At 38.3% G+C, this 16,143-nt stretch overlaps 1 protein-coding gene across 1 annotated transcript in view; it reads left to right on the forward strand.

Moving 5' to 3' along the window:
* The window catches only part of LOC119414230 (zonadhesin), an 11,248-nt gene extending 9,374 nt beyond the window's left edge, over positions 1-1,874 (forward strand). The window contains exons 15-19 of the mRNA XM_037681329.1: positions 235-437; positions 521-674; positions 743-1,053; positions 1,519-1,648; positions 1,732-1,874. Of these exons, the coding sequence (XP_037537257.1) occupies positions 235-437; positions 521-674; positions 743-1,053; positions 1,519-1,648; positions 1,732-1,874 (941 nt within the window). The remainder of the gene's footprint in view (positions 1-234; positions 438-520; positions 675-742; positions 1,054-1,518; positions 1,649-1,731) is intronic.
* The last annotated feature ends 14,269 nt before the right edge of the window (positions 1,875-16,143 follow it).

Genomic DNA, 16,143 nt, shown 5'->3' on the forward strand with positions numbered 1-16,143 from the left:
CCCCAACCACAGGTCGACCGGCATCTACGAATGGGTCTCTGCCACAGACAACTGAACAATTTCATACCACCTCTAAACCAGAGTATCAAACACAGCCTTTACGTCCAGCTAAAAATGCAACTCAACAGCCAACAATTTCACAACAAGTAACACTTGTTCCAAGTAAGTTGGTTCATATTTTTAAATAAAATCTATTGTGCTGATTAGTCAATACATATGGATTTGTTTCTCCAGCACCTTCTTGCGCTAAAAATAGCCATTACACCACTTGCATGCCTGCATGCAGCCCAACCTGTAGCCACCTGGATGGTCCGCCACAGTGCAAAGTCAAAAGCTGTACTGCTGGTTGTGTATGTGACAATGGCTTTGTAAAGAAAGGAAGGGTGTGTGTACCTCTAAAAGAGTGTGGCTGCTTGGACAATGGCACTGTCCATCACGTGAGTAGTTTAAAATTAAGGTAATGCTTGCTGCCTTTTTGCAAAGATGACAACTATTTTGTTTGTTTGTTTATTTTTTTAAGTTCAATGATATGTGGTACACCAATCACTGTGCCAAAAAATGTGAATGTGACAAAGATGATGGGAAGGGAAAAGTTTACTGTGATGAAGAAGGTTGTGACGACAAAGATGTTTGCATTCCAAATCTGATGGGCCAGTATTATTGCACATCTACAGGTACTAAACATTTATTTGTTTGTTTTTACTGGACTTGTTGTAGCTAAAGTTTCCAACTTGTTTCACAGGTTTCAGTGAGTGCAAACTTGGGGGTGACTCAAAGTACAAGACATTTGATGATATGAAGCACAACTTTGAAGGGAAACATCTCTATGTGCTGGTCCAGACCAAAAATTTGCCAAGTAACCTTCCTGAAATTTACATAGAAGGCTCCAATGTATGCAACAATGGAAAAAGCAATGAGGAAGAAGGCAGTGAGGAAGAAGGCAGTAGTGACAATGAAGACAGTGAAAGCAATGAAGATGTGCCAAAAAGATTGGAGCTTAAAATTAAGGTGTACAATATCGCTGTGGAACTAAAGCCAAAGCTCAAGGTGTTTGTAAGTATCGCAAGCCTTCGAACACTGCTTCAGTTTAGTTTTGTTAAATGCTCTGCTTGCTTGCATACTTTGAAAAGCACTTGAATAATAAATTTTAATATGAAGTTAACTTTCTCACTAGTCATAAATGCAAAATGTTAGATGTCAGGCCAACTCATGCTGGTCGTGTTTTGAGTAGTGACTACTAAAATATCCAATATGTAAATCTGAACATAATGCCTTACTGAACTGGTGTCTTTAAGTGTTATACTTTTAATTTGACCAAATTTCACTGGTGGGTTTCTTGATTGTAAAGAAGTGTATATATTGGAACTAATTTAAACTTTTGAACATTAAACTAAATGTCAGGGCTCACTGAAGTTGAAACCAAATACCCTGGCAAGCGACTAGATGGCAATCTTTCATCAAGACACGCTGGTTATAATTCTTCATTTTGATAATGATTTGTCATTTTTCTTCCTGCAGGTGAATAGACAAGAAGCTGAAACTCCAGTCTCGCCTGTTCCCGGCCTGAACATCTATGAACGACATTCCCACATCTACCTGAAGACCGACTTTGGCCTTACAGTGGAGTTCAGTGGGCATTGCAAAGCAGGTAATGAATCTTCAGCCCATAATGTTATTAGCTGCTTTCAGCAGCAATTGTATAATGTGGCTTTTTTTTTCTCTCTCTTGCAGTAATCATTCTTCCAAACTTGTATAAAAGGAGAGTGAAGGGCTTGTGTGGAAACTTTGATGGCCAAAAATCAAATGACAAGGTCAAATCAAATGGCAGTATGGCACAGAACACTAAAGAGTTTGGAGAAAGCTGGCAAGTTTGAGCTGGATGGATGTAAAAATGAAATCTGACAATAGATGGACTTTCTGACAACTTGTTACATTTGTATTTAAACTCCATGACCAACAGCCATATTTTAACTATGGCAACTTGCTCATCTTGAAAACTTTAGCATCTAAAGCTGTACGAAAACCACCTGACGACAAACTATCTCCTTGGGGAAAATGTAAATCTCAACCCATATTTTACAATTTTGACAGCATTGTCTATGTAAAATCTCCCTTTTTGTACGCATTTGCTATTTATTCCAAAGTGCAAAATATTGTTGCAATAAATTCAAGATAAACATGTTGATTGCAAATGTATCTAAAGCTGAATTAAATAAATAAATAAAAAAATGTGCTGTTAACTTTAGTGTGTTGTAAACCAGACTGTTTTCACAAATGTAACTGTTCTTAAATTCCTTTCATTGGACTTGCTCATTCAAGCAGTATGTCCAAGCCCTTGGGACACCCCACTTTGCAAGTTTAAATGCTTCTTTACTTGAAGAAAAATACTTTCTAAAACCTAATCAATTGTGCCGCTACTTTAAACTTTTTTTTTTTTTTTTTGGCAAGTTTAAATACAGTGGAGTTGTGGCTTAATACAATATAAAACGAGCAGTATTCAAGGTTCACAAGATTCACGTTGAGCTCAATTTTTTTTTTTTTTTATTTTTTTTTTTTTTTTTTACCAAATTTATAACAGTTAATGGATTCATATCTCCAACTAGTGAGACAGATTAATATATTGATGGACCGACCTATTGTACAGATGATGCAATGGGACAAAGATAAACAGCCAAGGGCCCAACCACATTAACATAAATCGTGTCATGTATTGCTTCTCTGGTGTGTTGATGTTCTGAATGGGTACCTCCATAAACTTGTCTATGTAACAACTTTGCAGCTTATGCTGTTAAAAGAAAACATTGCTGAATAAAAAAAATGCATTGTTCTCATCGGACGAGGATAAACTGGCAGCGGTGACCTGCCTGTTTTAACTGCCCCTCTACCTGCAGGTCAAATTTCACTTCAGTGTAGCAGAGTTCTTAAACTCAAAGTTCAGAGATATTAATGTGACTAATCGACACGCAATTTTTAAATTGGCACAATAATCTTAAGCATGGCAGTTTGCCAGCAGTGCTGAGCAAATGCTGTTAATGCATTTATGATCAGCTTTGCGTTTTAAAACCTTAAAATTAAAACCAGTAAAACTGGAATGTTGAGTTTTTGCAAACACAAGGCTGCTCATACAGTGAATCTTGAATCACTAGCTGCGTTCGACAGTAGCATAGAAATGGGTGGTTTTGCACTTCACCTTTTTGTCTTATTCAGGGTGCTACATTACTATGATGGTGAGTAAAAAAAAATGCTTATCTATTTACCTACCTTACATTTAATCTACCCATCTAAAACTGGTACAAAAGATCATTAAAATGTTTGAAGAAACACTAGTCATTTAAAATACATGACTAAATTTGCGTAGTTGTAAAGGCAAAATGTTGCATTTTAAACATGAGTTATGTTTTGTTTAAGTAAATTTTAATCTGGAATATTTGAGTAAAAAACTTTTCCCATACTGGCTGTGCCTAGTAGCAACAAAAAGGATTTTCCGACTTTGTTTTTTTATTTTTTTTCACAAGTTCATTATTTGACGGTAAAGTAGCATACATGTTCTCGTAAGAAAAAGTACAAGTCCTAAACTTTGAGAAATTTGTGCAAAGCACCAGCTTGTTGCTTTTAAAATAAAAAAAATTTTGTAAAAAGTTCACAACTAGATCAGTGATGTGGGGGACCGGGTATGACTGATTTGAAGTGTGAGAACTTAATGTATTTTAAAATTATTGGGCATGTACAATTAATTTAGTTCAGCCGTATTAAAATGACTGGACAAAAACAAGTTATGAATACTACAGACCTCAAAGAAAAATTTTTTAAAAATATCTTGCGATGTTTTAATACAATGTATACAGTTTTATTTAAGAACCTTGTAACACGTGAACTTCAAGAAAAAAAATTTCATGTAGAATATAAGGTACAAAAACATACTTTTATATGTGGACCTTTAAACAGAGTGAAGTGTTTTCCATATCAAAGCCTCACAGAGATGTATTCAGTCATGTTGGGAACTTATGTCATTACTTTGTCACAAGCTTTCTTGCACAGAAACTTTGATTTTTTTTTTTTCAAACCATTTTTAATTATGCTTTTATTTAATTTTTTTAGCTCAAACCACAGTTACAACCACCAGTCCAGCAGGTAATTTTAATTGTACTTTCACAGTCATTCTGTTTCTTGTTTCCTTAACTTCAACAGATTTATCAGCTGCTTCATCTTCTATTATTGTAACTTATCAGCCTGTCACTGCACCTCATATGTATTTTATGTTAAATATTTACAAATTTCTTTAAAATGATAGTATACTGTAGCTCCTTGAAGTTTTGTTAGTCAAACAAATATTCATATAACTACATGTGTGCAACATATGCAAATATATTTTATAATTCTATTCAACAAAAAAGTGTCTGTGCCAATGATCTGTGATTCTGTAGACCTTTAGTACAGCAAATTGCACACTTTAAAATAAAGCATCATACATTATTTCTTAGAGATGACAGTCCCAGCATTATTTAAATAAATGTACTACTGCCTTTCATGCAAGAATTATAGATAGATAGATAGATAGATAGATAGATAGATAGATAGATAGATACTTTATTGATCCCGAAGGAAATTACATGGCGATCTGTAGCTCTCATACACACAAACGACAAGATAAAAACACACCAGAATAAAAAAATATATAATGATAAATAATAAAAACCTAGAATTAAAAATGATAGACGATAATTAAACAAGCAACCCAAGAGGAGATAAAGCAGCAACTATGTTAGGAGACAAAAACCAGCTAGCTTCTCTGGTTCCTGCCAGGATTGGCTGAATTATACAGCCTGATGGCACGAGGGACAAACGAGTCCTTTAGTCTCTCAGTAGAACACCTCAGTGAACGGAGTCTAGAGCTCAATGAACTTTGCTGGTTAGAGAGGACAGAGTACAAGGGGTGGCCCTGATTGGACATGATCGCCCTGATCTTGGAGTGCGTCCTCTGCTCCACCACCTTCTCCACAGAGTCAAGGTCCAGACCCACCACAGAGCCCGCCTTCTTAAGGAGCCCATTCAGCCTTCGGATGTCCATCTTCCTAGTGCTGCCTCCCCAACACACAACACCAAATAAAAGTATACTGGACACAATGGATTGGTAGAACATATGCAATAACTTAGAACAGACCCTGAAAGAGGCCAGCCTTCTGAGAAAATACATTCTGCTCAGCCCCTTCTTGTACACAGCATCCATATTAGCAGTCCAGTTCAGCTTGTTGTCCAGCTGTAGACCCAGATATGTACAGGTTAAGACCACCCCAATTTCCAATCCTTCAATAACAATGGGCTGCAAAGAGGGTGGAGCTCTGCAGAAATCCAACACCACCTCTTTGGTTTTAGTGGTATTCAGCAAAAGTTGGTTCTGATGGGACCACCCAACAAAGTCCTTCAACAGGCCCCTGTACTCCCCCTCCTCCCCCTCCCTAATACATGCCACAATAGCAGTGTCATCAGAGAACTTCTGCATGTGGCATGTATCAGAGTTGTACTGAAAGTCAGTGGTGTAGCGAGTGAAGAGGAGGGGCGAGAGCACTGTACCCTGAGGTGCTCCAGTACTGCTGATCAATGTTGAGGACCTACAACCCCCAACTTGGACAAACTGGAGCCTGTTGTTCAGATAGTCCGATATCCAGCGCACAAGGTGGGCGTCCACAGACATGGTGTTCAGTTTTTCCTGAAGAAGGCTGGGATCAATTGTATTAAAAGCACTGGAGAAGTCAAGGAATAGCATCCTCACCATACACCCACCCACATCAAGGTATGTGAGGGCACGATGTAAGAGGTACATAACAGCATCCTCAACACCCATCTTCTCCTTGTAAGCAAATTGAAGGGGGTCTCTCACCACCAACACTTGAGGATGAACAAGCTGAAGGACGAGTCGCTCCAGTGTTTTCATCACATGTGATGTGAGTGCAACTGGCCTATAGTCGTTAAGCTCCCGGGGTTGTGTCTTCTTTGGAACTGGAACGATGCAGGATGTTTTCCACAGTGAAGGAACTCTCCCCAGCCTCAGACTCAAGTGGAAGACCTGCTGTAAGGGTTCACCCAGCTCCTCAGCACAGGCTTTCAAGAGACTCGGGCTGACTGGTCCAGACCTGCAGCCTTCTTCGAATGGAAATGTCGTAGCTCCCTGGTCACCTGGTCCACCGTGATGGATGGAGGAGTTAAGATGGGAGTGGCTGGCACCTCCAAGAATGGAAGAAAGGCGTCTTGAAGAGGAACAGTATGTACATGATCAGGGGAGGCCGGTGGGGGTGAGCAGCTTGTCACTGGGGGACTGAACCGATTAAAAAATGAGTTCAGATCCTCAGCTCTCTGGAGGTCCATACAGCCCACCCTTCCCCTGCTGCTGCAACCAGTAATAGTTTTCATGCCAGTCCAGACTTCACGCATGTTATTATCCTCCAGCTTCTTCTCAAGCTTTTTGCTATGTGCCTCCTTAGCTTCCTTCAGGCAGATTCTCAGTTCTTTTTGTACCTCCCTCAGCATCACCCAATCTTTGCTCCTAAATGCCCTTTTCTTCTTATTAAGAACTTCCTTCACTCCAGCAGTAATCCACAATTTGTTGTTGGCAAAGCACTACTGTTTTAACAGGTACCACCTGGTCCATAAAAAAGTTCAAATAGTCTGTCATGCACCCCACTGCCCCCTCCAGGTCATCCCCATGTGAGTTAACCAATAAATTCCAGTCAGTAGTGGCAAAACAATCCCTTAGTTCATGCTCTACTTCAGGGGACCACCTTCTGACCTGCCTTGTAGTTAGTTTGCCTCTTCACTAGAGTAGTATATATGGGTTGCAAATGAACAAGGTTATGATCAGATTTACCCAAGGAAGGGAGGGGTGAGACAGAGTATGCGTCCTTGATATTAGCATACAACAGATCTAATGTTTTATTTTTCCTAGTGGGACAGCTTACATATTGGTGGAAGGAGGCAAGAGTATTACCCAAAGTGGCATGGTTAAAATCCCCAGAAATGAGGAAAAATACATCTGGGTGTTGAGACAGTAGCTCCATAGTCGTGTTGAATATAGACACACGCACTGCCTCAGCATCAGCCTTCGGAGGTATGTAGACGCAGAGCATGATGACGTGCGAGAACTCACGTGGTACGTAGTAAGGTCTGATGCTAACCGCTAGCAGCTCCGTCATGACTGCATTTTACAGTTTTAAGTCAGATGATTAGGGTGACACCAGCGCTTGTTAGCATACAGGATGAGTCCCCCTCCTTTGCTTTTTCCGCTGGAATTGGGATCCCGATCAGCTCTCACAGCGAAGAAGCCAGGCAGGTCCACATTAGCATCCGGTATGTAGCCGGTTAGTCAAAAGTCAAAGTCAAAGTCACTTTATTGTCAAAAACTGCAATATGTACAGGACATACACAGGATTGAAATTACATTCCTTTCAGACCCCGGCGCAACAAAACCATTTAACATTACAGCATTTAATAAACATAAGCATACAATGAAATTATAAAATCTATAAAAATAAAATGAAATGAAGTGAAGGTCCTGACATTGATATTTGTAGTGAGTGACAAAGCAGCATAGTGAATGTACATAGTGTATATGTGAAGTCCTTGATATTGGTGTAGGTAAAGTGACATATACATTGACATTAGCCACGTCTCGGTGAAGATAAGCAGACTGGCATCTCTGTAGCTTTGCTGGCTCCCGATCAATGTGGTAAGCTCATCCATCTTGTTGGACAGTGTATTAACATTTCCCTTAACCACAGAGGGAACTGGTGTTTTCAAAAGCCTCCACTTTTCAGCTCTAGCCCACATTCTAACTTTTTGTTTACGACCAGCTCGACATCCCCGGTATTTGCGCCTTAGCTCCTTAGGAATCCAGTGGCGTATACCAGCCTTGGCATAGTTTGCTAGTTCCAGTAACTTCTCACTCGAATAAACAAATCTATTAATGCAGGACGGCATTAACAGAATGGGACAAAAGATCACATTCAGTCTGTCAACATTCAGTCGAGCAAACAGACGTGCATCCGGTCTCAAGCGGCGCACCCAATTAGCTAGTGGAAGGTATTTTAGACAAAGATGTTGAGAAATGACAAAGTTGGAGCTGTTATGGTCAATCACTAAAATCAATTATATCTGTGATCTTAGCTTTGGAAAGTTTTAAACAAACTCTAGAGGTCGTGGAAATGAGACAGTTGTTGATGTCAAATCCTGACATGCTGCTTGACTCAACTTTTCCTCTGTTTTTTTAAGAATGTTAAGCAGTTTCTCCATACATTAGTTGTTGTTGGTGGTGGTGTTCTAACAAACATTTTTATTGTGCTTTTTCATGTCTTTAGCTGAAATTGCTTTTACCACTTCCAGTGTGACAGGTATGTTCCAAACCACAACCACACTCAGTACTGTAAAAGATGGATCAGCTTCAAGCACTTCCACCACTCTTCATATGTCATCTTCTGTGTTTGCACTCAGTAGTTTATACAATTCTCTAAGAATATTTAACAAATCCCTTGAATAAACAATTGTATGGGCTAATTGTTAACTAAACTATCCATAGATGTGAGTGAGAGAGTGAATGGTTGTTTGTCTCGTTTGTCTCTGTGTCCCTGTGATGGACTGGAGACCTGTCCAGGGTGTCCCCCGCCTCTCACATAGTGCTGGATATGGGCACGTGTAACCCGAAAAGGAAGAAGCAGGTAAAGAGGCTGTGTGGATGGATATTGATTTAAATTGGTGGACAAAGCACAGGTCTGTTAATTCGAAACTTTAAGAGGAAGTTCTTTAGAACCACTAGTTTACAGCTGCAGAAGATGAATGCAGCCTTCAGTAACACATCTGGTCCTTGTCTGCTCCTCCTATACTGACACTGTGTTTTCTGTTTCCAGTTACTCTGCTGCAACAGATTGTTTGGATGTACTGTGTGTACTTTTGACACTCTGTTTCTGTTCATGTAATATTTTCATTTTGTGTAGCCCTTCTCAACCTCTCTCTGTCTCCTAAAAGTTTCCTTAAATATCAGCAGAATATGGAAAACTCTTTTTTCACATCTTGTGATGTTTTTAATACATATAGTTTTATATAAGAACCTTACTTTTAACAAGTGAACTTCAAGCTACTAGATTTGTTCATTCAAAACAAAGTTTGGATGCTATTTTTGCCATATATGGCACTATTTTTTCTTCTGTTCTTTAACAAATTGAATATACGGTACAAAAATGTTCTTTAATGTGGCCCTTAAACAGGAAGTGTTTTACATATCGAAGCCTCACATGTATTCAGTCATGTTGGAAATGTTTGTTTGCTGATTTTCACAAAGCTTTCTTGCACAGAAACTATTTTAAATTCCAAACCATTTTTAAATATGCGTTTATTTTTTTTTTAGCTCAAACCACAGTTACAACCACCAGTCCAGCAGGTAATTTTAATTGTACTTTCACATTCATTCTGTTTCTTGTTTCCTTAACTTCAACAGATTTATCAGCTGCATATTTTTCCACCACTCCTTTTCTATTATTATAATTCTTATCAACCTGTCACTACACCTCTTTATATGTGTTTTATGTTAAATATTTACAAATTTCTTTAACATGATAGTGTACTGTAGCTCCTTGTAGTTTTGTTTGTCACGCAAATTTATAATTGTTACATGTGTGCAACATAAACGGATATATTTTATAATTCTATTCAACAAGAAAATGTGTGTCAATGCTAATAATCTTTGACATCTCTAGACCTGTAGTACAACAAATTACACATTTTAAAATAAAGCATCATACATTATTACTTAAAGAAATGTAATACTACCTTTAATGCAAAAATTTTAGACAAAGATCATTCTGTGTTGAGAAATGACAAAGTTGTAGCCATTATGGTCAAAATGCATTCTGTGATCTTAGCTATGGAAAGTTAAACTGTAGAAGTTGTGGAAATGAAACAATTGTTGATGTCAAATCCTGACCTGCTGCTTGACTCAACTTTTCCTCTTTTATGAATGTTAAGCATTTTCTCTATACATTATTATTATTATTATTAACAATATTATTAGTTGTAGTATTTGTATTTTGTTGTTGTTGTTGTTGTTGTTGTTGTTGTTGTTGTTGTTGTTGTTGTTGTTGTTGTAACAAACATGTATGTTGTGCTTTTTCATGTCTTCTTTTTAGCTCAAACTGCTTTCACCACTTCCAGTGTGACAAGTATGTTCCAAACCACAACCACACACAGTACAGAAAAAACCTGGATCAGCTTCAACGCTTCCACCACTCTTCATTTGTTGTGATGCTCTGTGTTTTCACTCTGTAGAGTTCTCTAAAATTATTTGGCAAATCCCTTGAATAAACCTTTTTATGGGCTAATTGGTAACTAAATTGTCCCTATAGGTGTGAGTGAGAGAGTGAATGGTTGTTTGTCTTGTTTGTCCATGTGTCCCTGTGATGGACAGAAGACCTGTCCAGGGTGTCCCCTGCCTCTCACATAGTGACTGCTGGATATGGATGCCAGTGACCTGCAAAAGGAAGTAGTTCGTATTTAGTTTTTCCATATTCAATATTGTAACATTTGAGGATTTATCCATTGCAGCCGCAGCATTTTCGATCTAAATGAACAACAAAACAGCAGCATTTTTCTGTGGAGCACACCTCATTATTTCCTGATGCATGCTCAATAATCCAGGTAGAAAAATCCAAAAAAGTTCAATCTGATCCTTTTGACATTCAAAAAAACAAAAAACAAAACAAAGCAAAAAAATATAGAAACGTTTCGTCTCTCATCCAAGAGACTTCCTCAGTCTGAGGTGCTGTTTTCAGCTCAGTCTCTTAAATAGCACCTTCTCAGAGTGGATCAACCAGTTTGCTGCTGACAACCAAAACCAGCTGATCACCTCATTATTGTCCCAATTATAGACTTTCCAGGAAGTTCTGTCATTTCCTGTTTTGTCTTCCTTGAAAACCAATGAATGAACATGTTATTGTGCGTCATCATTTTTCAGTTCAAACACCAATTGCCAATACCAGTCTAACATTTAAACTCCATTACACATTAGACACTGTACTTTCTGTTTCCAGTTACTCTGCTGCAACAGATTGTTTGGATGTACTGTATGTACTTCTGACACTCTGTTTCTGTTCATGTAATATTTTCATTTTGTGCAGCCCTTCTCAGCCTCTCTCTGTCTCCTAATAGTTTCCATAAATATCAGCAGAATATTTGAGTAAATGTTTTTTCCATACTGGCTGTGCCTAAAGGCAACAAGAAGAATTTTCAAACATTTTTTTCCCCCACAACTTCATTATTTGGATGTAAAGTAGCATACATGTTCTCTTAAGGAAAGTAAAGTCATAAACTTTGGGAGTTTTGAACAAATCACCAGCTTGTTGCTGTTTTTAATCCCTGAAAAACTTGTAAAGAGTTGCCAACTAGCTCAATGATGGGGGGGGGGGGGTAGAGATGATTAGTTTGAAGTGTAAGGACATTTGTTCTGTGGAAAATATGCATCTTACTGTATTTTAAATTATTGGGCATGCACAATTATTTTAGTTCGTTCAGCTGTATTATAATGCTATAAAAACTGACGAGACAAAAACAAGTGATGAACATTATGTAACAGACCTCAAGGAAAACTTTTTTTTCCACATCTTGTGATGTTTTTAATGCAATATGTAATTTTATGTAAGAAACTTACTGTTAACAAGTGAACTTCAAGCTTCTAGATTTAATTCAAAGCAAAGTTTGGATGCTATTTTGCCATATATGGCACTATTTTTTCTTCTGTTCTTTAAAGAAGTGAACACAAGTTACAAAAATGTGATTTTATGTGGACCTTAAACACCGAGAGTTTTACATATCAAAGCCTCACACAGATGTATTCAGTCATGTTGGGAACGTTTGTTACTTTGCTGATTTTCAGTGTTTTATTGCACAGAAACTTTGCTTTTTTTTTTTCTTCTTTTTTTTATTCCAAACCATTTTTAATTGTGCTTTAATTTTTTTTTTAGCTCAAACCACAGATACAACCACCAGTTCAACAGGTAATTTTAAATGTACTTTCACATTCATTCTGTTTCTTGTTTCCTTAACTTCAACAGATTTATCAGCTGCATCTTTTTCCACCACTCCTCTTCTATTATTGTAACTCTTATCAACCTGTCACTACACCTCTTTATACATTTTTTAATGTTAAATATTTTCAAATCCCTTTAACATTATAGTATACTGTAGCTCCTTGAAGTTTTGTTCGTCACACAAATATATAATTGTTACATGTGTGCAACATAGACAGATATATTTTATAATTCTATTCAACAAGAAAATATGTCTGTGTCAATGATGTGTGACATCTGTAGACCTTTAGTACAACAAATTACACATTCTATAATAAAGCATCATACATTGTTACTTAAAGCAACGAAAGTCCCAGCATTACTTAAATAAATGTGCTACTGCCTTTCATGCAAGAATTTTAGACAAAGATGTTGAGAAATGACAAAGTTGTAGCTGTTCTGGTCAATCACTGAAGTCAATGATATCTGTGATCTTAGCTTTGGAACGTTAAACCCTAGAGGTCGCAGAAATGAAACAATTGTTGATGTCAAATCCTGACCTCCTGCCTGACTCGACTTTTTCTCCTTTATGAATGTTAAGCAGTGTCTCCATACATTGTTGTTGTTCTAACAAACACATCTGTTGTGCTTTTTCTTTTTCTCTTTTTAGCTCAAACTCCTTTCAACACTTCCAGTGTGACAGGTATGTTCCAAACCACACACAGTACAGAAAAAACATGGATCAGCTTCAACACTTCCACCACTCTTCTTATGTTGTCATCCTCTGTGTTTGCACTCTGTAGAGTTCTCTAAAAATATTTGACAAATCCCTTGAATAAACAATTTTATTGGCTAATTGATAACTAAATTATCCCTATAGGTGTGAGTTGGAAAGTGAATGGTCTTGTTTGTCTCTGTGTCCCTGTGATGGACTGGAGACCTGTCCAGGGTGTCCCCCGCCTCTCACATAGTGCTGGATATGGGCACGTGTAACCCGAAAAGGAAGAAGCAGGTAAAGAGGCTGTGTGGATGGATATTGATTTAAATTGGTGGACAAAGCACAGGTCTGTTAATTCGAAACTTTAAGAGGAAGTTCTTTAGAACCACTAGTTTACAGCTGCAGAAGATGAATGCAGCCTTCAGTAACACATCTGGTCCTTGTCTGCTCCTCCTATATACAATTTCTATCCATCCATTATCTTTTATCTGCGTCTTCCTTTTTTGGGTCACTGGGGACACTGGTGACCATATCCAGCTATCAGTGTGCAAGAGGCAGTGTACGCCCTGGACAGGTCGCAAGTTAACATTTAATTTAACTTTTTTTTTTTTTTTTTTTAAACCAGGAACCAACTTTAAAATGTTTTGAATGTTTTAAAGATTTTAAAATATTTTAACTTAACATAATTTAGCGTTAAGTTAATGTTTATTTTTCTTTAAACGTGTTTCCTGATGTTATTGATTTTATAGCATATTAAGATAACGTAAAATAAGGGAACTTTATTGATCCTGCAGGAAATGTGTGTGCCAGAATTTCAGTACAAAGGAACATGCACAAGGAATCACATAAGATATATAAAATAAAAAGAATATAAAAATAACAGAATATAAAATAAACAGAAAATAAAAATGCCAACAATTAAGGTCTAAAACAGATCAGACCAAGACAGAAACATTAAAGTATTTATTGTAGTACAGGATTAATTTTATTGTCTTATGTGTAGAAAGGGGGAGGAGTTGAACAGTTTGATAGCCACAGGGAGGAAGGACTTCCTGTGTTGTTCTGTGGAGCACCTCAGTGGTCTCAGTCTACGACTGAAGGTGCTGCAGTAAGAGTCCAGGGTGTCATGCAGGGGGTGTGACGTGTTGTTCAGGATCTGGAGCAGTTTCCTCAGCATCCTCTGCTCAGACACCTGTCAGAGACTGCAGGTCCACTCCCACAACTGAACCAGCTCTCTTCATGGGTTTATTGAGTCTGTTGGAATCATCTTTCTTCACCCTGCTGCCCCAGCACACCACAGCGTAGAAGAAGATGCTGGAGACCACCGAGTGGTAAAACATCTGCAGCATGGTCCTGCAGATGTTAAAGGACCTGAGTCTCCAAAGAAAAAGGTGACTCTGCCCTTTCTTGTAGAGGACGTTGGTGTTAGCTGTCCAGTCCAGTTTATTGTCTACAGTAGGTGGACCTCCAGGTACTTGTAGCAGTCCACAGTGTCCACATTAGTACCCCTGATGTGGATAAGTTAGGGGAGTGGGGTGATCTTCTTCCTGTAGTCCACCTGCAGCTCTTTAGTTTTTCTGTATTCCATATGGTAACATTTTAGGGTTTTTCCATTGCAACCACAGCCTTTTCAATGAACAACAAAAACAGCAGCATTTTTCTGTGGAGCACACCTCATTAATGTCCCCATTATTGCCTTTCCAGGAAGGTCTGTCATTTCCTGTTTTGTCTCTAATTAATGAACTTATTATTGTGCTTTGTCATTTTTCAGTTCAAACACCAATTGCCAATACCAGTCTAACATTTGGTCTCCGTTACACATTAGACACCGTACTGTCTGTTTCCATTTACTCTGCTGCAACAGACTGTTTGGATGCACTGTGTGTACTTCTGGCACTCTTTTTCTGTTCATGGAATATTTTCATTTTGTGTAGCCCTTCTCGGCCTGTCTCTCTGTACCCTAATCGTTTCCTTAAATATCAGCAGAATATTTAACATCCATCCATCCATCCATTATCTTTACCCGTTTATTCCATTTTGGGTCACGGGGGTCGCTGGTGCCCATGTCCAGCAATCACTGTGCGAGGGGCGGGGTACACCCTGGACGGGTCGCAAGTCCATCACAGGGACACATAGAGACAAACGAGACAAACAAACATTCACTCTCTCACTCACACCTAGGGACAATTTAGAGTTACCAATCAGCCTAACATGCATGTTTTTGGTCTGTGGGAGGAAACCGGAGTACCCGGAGAAAACCCACGCATGCACGGAGAGAACATGCAAACTCCACCCAGAAAGGCCCCTGGACCGGGGTTTGAACCAAGGACCTGCTCGCTGAGAGGCAGCAGCTCTACCAGTTGCGCCACCGTGCTGCCGAATATTTAACAAAATGTTACAATTTGAAAATGACTTTACTTGAGTCAGATTTAGTATTACAGTATTACATATGTTGTGATCTTAATCAGAATTTTCCTTAGTGATATCAGACCCAATAACAGCCTTAAATACCCATACTTGTACTCATAAAAACACCCCTATACTTTAAACAGACACTACTTTTATGCTTTATTACAACATTTTCTCTTCCACTTAACAGTAAGCGTAACAGTAATCTTAATTAAAGAAATTTTTCTAAAGTCATTGTGTAATGTTTAAGTACTAATCCATAACTTACTCAGTACTGATACTCAGTATCAGTACCTAAACGGAACTAACTTTACTTGTACTCAGTCTGAATAAAAATACACCTTATTTTGATGGTTGCACATATAATCATAAAACTGCTACAGATGTTTAGTTCTGTCTCAAAAGTTGTGCTCTGTTTGTGTTTGTGTGCGTTTCCTCAAGTCACAACCTGTGCCACTTCACCCGTGCTGTGCTGCGCTGGTCATAACGACAGCTGTCTCAGGACAAACTGTTACTGTGATGAATTCTGTTTGATGGCCCATGACTGCTGTTCTGACTACGCATTGGCCTGCAACGCTTCCATTGGTACGTGAGAATAATCACGCTGCGCAAAATTTAGTCTGATAGCCAGATAGCCATAAAGTTTGTCCTAGTATATGTCGGCACACAGAGTTCACATTGTCAATATATGATTGTAACGCAACAAGCCCAAATCATCACCTCTCCACCACTGTGGTCAATAAAGGGTATGAGCTGTTAGTGCTTGCATTTTGTTTGGTGTTCAAACAGGAAGTTGTGCATTAGGTTCAAATTTCTCAACTGTTGCATGTTCTCTTCTGTTTTGCTAAATAATATGTAATGTGTTGACACAAATGTCTATTGAAGTTAGATTTACTTAAAGATCTTCGAAAAGTCATGTATTTTTTTATGTTTGATTATATAAAATCTTAAAAATGTGAAAGGAATGTGAAC

The sequence above is a fragment of the Nematolebias whitei genome, chromosome 9 (genome assembly GCF_014905685.2).
Source record: "Nematolebias whitei isolate Nwh7 chromosome 9, NemWhi1, whole genome shotgun sequence".
NCBI classification, from domain to species: domain Eukaryota; kingdom Metazoa; phylum Chordata; class Actinopteri; order Cyprinodontiformes; family Rivulidae; genus Nematolebias; species Nematolebias whitei.